Source organism: Mus pahari, chromosome 8 (assembly GCF_900095145.1).
Source record: "Mus pahari chromosome 8, PAHARI_EIJ_v1.1, whole genome shotgun sequence".
NCBI lineage: Eukaryota > Metazoa > Chordata > Mammalia > Rodentia > Muridae > Mus > Mus pahari.
This window is the reverse complement of record NC_034597.1, coordinates 15,724,427-15,731,144: the sequence shown is the minus strand read 5'-3', so window position 1 is coordinate 15,731,144 and position 6,718 is coordinate 15,724,427. Positions and strand designations below refer to the sequence as shown.

General features: G+C 48.9%; 1 protein-coding gene across 3 annotated transcripts in view; it reads left to right on the top strand.

Annotated features, from left to right (window-relative positions):
• The window catches only part of Dlg5 (discs large MAGUK scaffold protein 5), a 115,007-nt gene that overhangs the window by 101,766 nt on the left and 6,523 nt on the right, over positions 1-6,718 (top strand). For all 3 annotated transcript variants that reach the window (XM_021203961.1, XM_029541312.1, XM_029541311.1), the window contains one exon: positions 769-962. In XM_021203961.1, coding sequence (XP_021059620.1) covers positions 769-962 — 194 coding nt within the window. The remainder of the gene's footprint in view (positions 1-768; positions 963-6,718) is intronic.

The following is a 6,718-nucleotide window of genomic DNA, read 5'->3' as shown; positions in this document are numbered from 1 at the left end:
CACTCTGTAGACCAGGCTGGCCTCGAACTCAGAAATCCGCCTGCCTCTGCCTCCCAAGTGCTGGGATTAAAGGCGTGCGCCACCACGCCCAGCCCTTTCTACATTTTTTTTTTTTTTTCTTTTAAGCTTTGGCTTTTGAAACCCCGAAGCCCACCCGCAGTGACACACTCTCTCCAGCAAAGCCACACCTAAGTAGTGCCACTCCCTGATGACCGAGCATTCAAATCTACGAGTCTCTGGGGGCCGGGCTTATTCAAACCACCGAGGCAAGCACCACAAAGCCGGGTAGCTCTTTAACAACCTACTATTGGAGGGAGTAACTGATCCTTTCCGAGGGTAGAGACCTAATCAATCTCCACTGCACAGACTCTTAAAGAAACCCCAGTACTCCGGCTCAGTACTGCAGCGTGTGGGCCTAAATTCAAACCACAGCATACTCAATTGCTTCTGCCCCCAGCCCTAAGCCATTCATCTGCACTTAGAATCTGTAGGTTTCCCTTTAGGCACTTCATGCAAATACAGTCACAGGGCACATGGTCCAACTGTAGTGTCTATACCTTCCATGGCAGGAAGCACGGCTAGCAGTGTCACTGGTCCCACTGCTGCCTTGAACTCTCGGAAGCTGAACCTTCCTGTTGCCATGGTGAGGCCTGAGAGCCCCGAGGCACGGGAAAGGCCAGTAGTTGGGGAGGGCTGAGGGTGGCTGGGGGAACCTAGCTTCCTCCCTTCCCACGGTCCTCCCAGCATTGTCATTCTCTGTGGCTGCAGGATGGACCAAGAGTTCTCCAGGAGGCTCAGCATGTCCGAGGTCAAAGATGACAACACAGCCAAGACACTGTCGGCAGCTGCACGCCGCTCCTTCTTCCGAAGGAAACATAAACACAAACGCAGTGGGTCCAAAGATGGCAAGGACCTGCTTGCCCTGGACACCTTTTCCAACGACTCCATTCCTCTCTTTGAAGGCAAGTACTGGGCTCATTCCAATGGGCTCCAGGGGTGCGTGTGGGTAGTGGGTATCAAAGCTTCACCTGAGACTTCACACAGCTTACATGCCTTTTGGCACTTGTTTGTGGGTCTCCCTGCCCCCGTTGGAAGGTTTGGTGCACAAGGGCAAAGGGAGCAGACATCTAGCTGGGTTTGGAAACCCTATGAGTACATACTGTGAATGAGCACACTGGGACCAGCTATCAGGATGCAGATCGACTTTATTTAGGGTGATTCAAGGATTATAAAGTTTTGGGTGACTGAGGGTAGGAACATAACTCATTAGCATGGGGAAGCTTTTCAAGAATCTCAGGTGCTGACTAAACAGGTTTTATCAGGAGAAAGAAAATTGATCCTGTTAGATTATTGGAGGCTACGTGACATTCTTCAGGCAGAGGCATATGTGTATGGGGGTGGGGTGGGGGGAGGGCTTAGAATCCCCCAGACAAGTTCAGTGAAGGAGAAGGCCTGCTAATGAAGGGAGTCTCCCATATTGCCAAGCCCAGAGGCTTTTCCTGTCATGGTGTACCTTAATTAGCGGCTTTCCCAATCTCATCTGTAGGTGGACATGGTGGCTGGTAGGATGGTCCTGAGAGTCTGCCAGTGCAGCATGTGGCTTTAATCCTCAAGGTCTCTTCTTGGCCACCATATTTATTTGTACCTCCAGCCCTGTTTCAGGAGGGAGAAAGTCATGGCAAAAGTGGCAAGGGTTAGAAGGCTGAAGCAATGATGGCTCACGGTATAAAGTGCTTGCTGTGTAGGCTTAAGGACTCAGTTAAGATCCATATAACAAAAGCTAGGTGCAGCGTGTCTGTGACCCCAGCACTGGGAATGGAGCCTAGCTGGATCCAGCTTAGCTGAACCGGGAAACTCCAAGGTCAGTGTCAGTGGGAGTGCTGGTCACTGCTCAGCCTTTCTTGCTTCATTCACGTGTCCATCCGTGATTTTGACATAATCCTTCCCAGTAGGATGCTGAGCCAGGCTGGAGCTGTGTGGATTAGGAAGGTTAGAGGCTTTCCTGGCTGATGGCCCTTGTTAGGAGGAGGCCATTGGTCCTGAGAGGCAGGAGGTAGGTCCCTGTCATCAACACAGCTCCCATGGCTGGGTGTGCTGTGTTCATCATCCTGGACAGAAAGGGTGTGGGGCCACTGGGCAGGAGACTTTGGGAATGGGTTTCTTCTTTCTTCCCTCCTTCTTTCCTTCCTTATCATCTTTCAAATGAAGATCCTGCCAGGCATGGTGGTACATACCTTTAATCTCAACACTTGGGAGGCAGAGGCAGGTAGACCTCTGAGTTCAAGGATGGCCTGGGCTACATAAAAAATAACCAGGTCAGCTCGGGCTACATAGTGAGACACCGTCTCAAAACAAACAAACGAGAAAATGAAGCACGGTGACAGTTCCCTGTTACCATCAGGCCAGCTGGACAGACACAGCCCCTGGGGAGGCCTAGCCTGTTCTCAGTTTCTGTACAACCTATAGCTTTAGTGTGGGATTGTATGGATATAAATGTTACATATATAATGTTTAAGCATACATAAAAAGTTTTATTTTTTGGTGATATTGTTGGCTCTGCTTTGCCTTTTACCTCTAAAGCCTGAAACACTATCCCGACATGAACAGAATAAGTTGCTGTGTGTTACTGTGAGGTGTCTCTGTGGTTCTTATCCAGGCCCACTCGCCTGCCCTCTTCCTTCTTTTCGGCTATGCCCTCAGGCACCCACTTCTTTATTCCACGGGCGCCGTCTCTCATGTGCTCAGTGAGGGGCTGATGGTAATGTCTGTGTCAGTTCTATGGAGGTTCTGTACTACTTATTAAAAAAAAACAAACAAAAAAAACCTTATATTTATTTTGTATGTGTATGAATGTTTTACCTGAATGTACATATGTGCACCACGTGTGTGACGGTGCCTGCAGAGACCAGAAGTGGGTGTGAGATCGCCCGGGGGGGGGGTTGGGGAGGCTGGAGTTATATAGATGGTTTCGAGCCACCAAGTGGGTGCTGGGAACCTGAGGAAACCTGTGCTAGTAACCACTGAGCCATCTCTCCAGCCTATTCATTTTGAAACTGCTTTTAGCACTGGATGCCTTCTGGATTGTTCTGTTTTCCTGCAGTGACCCTTCTGTCACTAGAAAAAAAAAACCTCCCTGTCTTATTTCCAGTGGTGTCCCCTTTGGAAAATCTGTAATGTATGGTGTTTTCTTTTCCAATCCCATTCCCTGTCTGCACCCGCTTGACCTCTTTTCTGGCCACCAGTATATGAATATACTTTGAACTTCTTTGTAGTTTTGTTTACTGTTCCTGGGGTAGGGTAGGGTGCGGTGGGGTGGGGCAGGGTGGAGCAGGCTGGGGTGGGGTAGGGTAGAGTAGGTTGCTTTTATTTCACTTTCTGTGGCAGGTGGTGTTTTAACACATTGTATCAGAGCAGGCCTGGAAGGACAGGAACAGCGAGCAAAGCGCAAATCTTCCATTACTGTGTAATCAGGACTTGTAAAGTGTCCCTGTGACCTACTGTCTTTTCTTTGTCCCTCTACCTCTTCCCGGTTCCCTTGTCTGTCCTTCCGCTCTACTTGGGAATAATCAAGTATTTCTATTACCTTGCCAGTTTCCAGTTTGCAGTCTTTTGGGAATTTGAGTGGCCTTCACCACCTACCTCTGACTGATGGCCCCGGACATCTCGTGGGCTGGTTTCCTAAGAAGTCGGAAGCACTGGCCCCCTCACCTCCACTCATCAGCACCCCAGCTTCCATACCATTCCTGTTGTCCCCTCAGTTAGTGCATTGGCTGCATTCACTCACAGTTCCTCTTCACCTCTCCTCCCGCCCGCCCTCCCGTCTGTCTGTCTGTCTGTCTGTCTGATCTTGTCACCTTTCTGCTTCCCTTCAACACTTCTTAGGAATGGTTAGTGTACTCCAGGATGCATTTTCTCCATTTTGTCCAGCAATGTTTTATCACTTTCCCTTTCTATATAGAATCTTAGATTGGTGTTCACAGGTACACTGTGGTATGTCAGGAAATTGATACCAAGCCTCCACTAGATGCCCACATCTATAGGTGTCCTGAGAACTCATGAATCACTGGTATGGGATTTGCATATGGCCTAAGGTCATCTCTCACATACTTAAGTGTCTCTAGATTACTTATAACACCTGATTTCAATATTTCTATCTCCAGTTGATTGAATCCATGAACATGTATCTATTAATACAAAGGGTGGACTGCATTTTATTTAAGAACTTTTAATTACCATTCTTAAAGCTAAAAGAGACGGCCCAAGTTTGATTCTCTGATCTCACATAAAGGTGAAAGGAAAGGATTGACTCTGTAAATGTTTCTTTTGACCTCCACACGTGGCATGCATGCCCATGCACACAGATGGCATGCACAATTCGAAAACTGCTGTTCAAGGCCGGGAAGATTGGTCCATGAGCAAAGCTAGTGCTTTACCTGGCAAGTGTTGAGGGCCAGAGTTCAGATCCCCAGCACGCACGTAAATGCCGTGGGAGAGCTATCAAGGAAGACAGCCTGTGTCAGCTTCTAGTGTGCATGCATGTGCATACACACACACACACACACACACACACACACACACACACACACACGTGTGCGCATACACACACACAAAAACACACAAAATGCAAGGGGGGCATTTTTATGGCCGCTGTAACAAATCACTATAGTTTAAAACAGTGTATATTCATTCTGAAAGCCAGATGTCTAAGGCCAGTGCCACAGATCAAAGTCAAGTTGCCAGCCGCCGCCACTGCCCTGCAGAGTTCCAAGGGAAGGTCTGCTCCTCACCTCTGTTGGTTCTGAGCAGTGGCTTCCAGCATCTTGCTCCGGGGCACATCACTGTTGTCTCGGACCCTCTTTCTGCTCCCCCTTTTCCCCATTCTCCCCTGTGTCTGCCTCAAAATTCTATGTTCTGATGGGGACACCTGTGGTGGCATTTAAGCTTCTCCCAGACAACTCGGGAGGACTTTACCTCTCTAGAAAAGGCAATAGTCATAAGTTGTTGGGACCAAGAAGTGAGCCAGCTCTCGGACCCACCAGGTAATGTTTCTATGAGTGTGGCCACTAATGTTTTGATGCTTAGGGTAACATCTCCTAGGCCCAGTGGGTTTGGGCGTTGTCTCTGATCCTGGTGTCAGACCTTGCTCTGCTGCCCAGGTCTGTTTACCTTCTTGTTCTGTGTCTACAGCTTGATGTTGGAGAACGTTCTAGGCCATCGTTTGCTCCTATTGGGCATCTTTGTTCTCTGACCAGATCTTGTTGGTCTCGCATCTCCTGCATGCTTTGCGGCCCCCTTTCTCTCATTGCTTCAGCCAGCCGGGCTCCTTCCCGTTGACTTTGCCCTGCACTCTGTCCAGCTCATCCATGCTGGCCACTGTCTTAATTGCAGACACTGCCTTATGGAGTGCCAGAGTCCCCATTTGATCATTTGTAATAGGCTCTCACTCTCCTGCCAAGGCTGCCTAGATCTTGTCTGTCATCATAAAACTCAGTACCCATGAGGCTTGTCTGGCAGCTGTCCTGACGGGGCCACTCTGAGTCATCTTTGCTCTGCTCCATCTTGCTTCTGTCCTGCTTCAAAAACATGCCTGGAAATTGTCAATTAAAACTGTCAGGAACAGGGAATGTTAAGGCTGAGAGTTAAGTCTTCCAGCAGCACCTCAGGAGCCGGCACTGGTGGCCGCCTGGGTCCAGGAGAGGCCGGACTGCAGCCTCTGTGCTGTGTGCAGTTCACCCTGACACCGGGAGCTGGCACCTGGGTCTCAGCCCCACCGCTCTGCGGTTTTGTATTTTTCTTACACATTTCGCTTCTCGTTTCTTAGAGCTGTGGAATTTGGCAGGTGCTTCTGGGGGCACCTCTGATTTAGACTTAGAGTTTTAATTTCTAAATTTTCTTTGTATTTATTTGTAAGTGGGGAGATATAGGTATCTCTATTCATGCACACACATGGTATGCACGCCCTCCCCCTACACACTCGCACACACACACACACACACACACACAAGTGCATGCGAGTGCCACACATGTCCTCTCCCTCACACATGGCATACATTCCCCCCACCCCCGACACGTACATTTCATGCACAATTAGAAAAATGCTGTACAAGGATCTAGAGAAATTGTTTCATGGGTAAAGCATACATGGTGTGCGCACATGCGTGTTTATGGTTGAGCATGCACTAAAAAGAGGCCAGAGAAATCTATAATCTTTATTTCTTTGAGACAAGGTCTCTCGCCAAACCTGGAGCTAGGCTGGCAGCCGTCTTCTCTCTGTCCCCACGTGGCTGGGGTTCTAGCCAGGTGGCCATGACTTTTTACATGGGTGGGGATTTGAGTTCAAGTGCACGTACATGTTTGCATAGTCAGCTTCCTAGACTCAAGTTCTCGCCCCTCCCTTTCTACTGCAGCTCTGGCTCTCTCTTCAGGTCCTGGCTGCTGTGAATACTCTCAATTCCAGTTTTGTCTCACTTGCTATGGATCTATCCTGCACACATGCCTGAGTTCCAATGTCTGACAGCAGCTCTCTGCCCAGGTTTACATGTTACTTGTGCATGGAATATTGCAGAGTCCTCAAGAGAGGGCCAGGACTTCCTGTGGTACCTTCCAGAAACAATGTGAGGGGGAGATGGAACTACAAGCCATTCATGGTATCTTGTCATTCTCGTTGGATGTTAGCAACACATCACACATCACACACACACACACACACACACACACA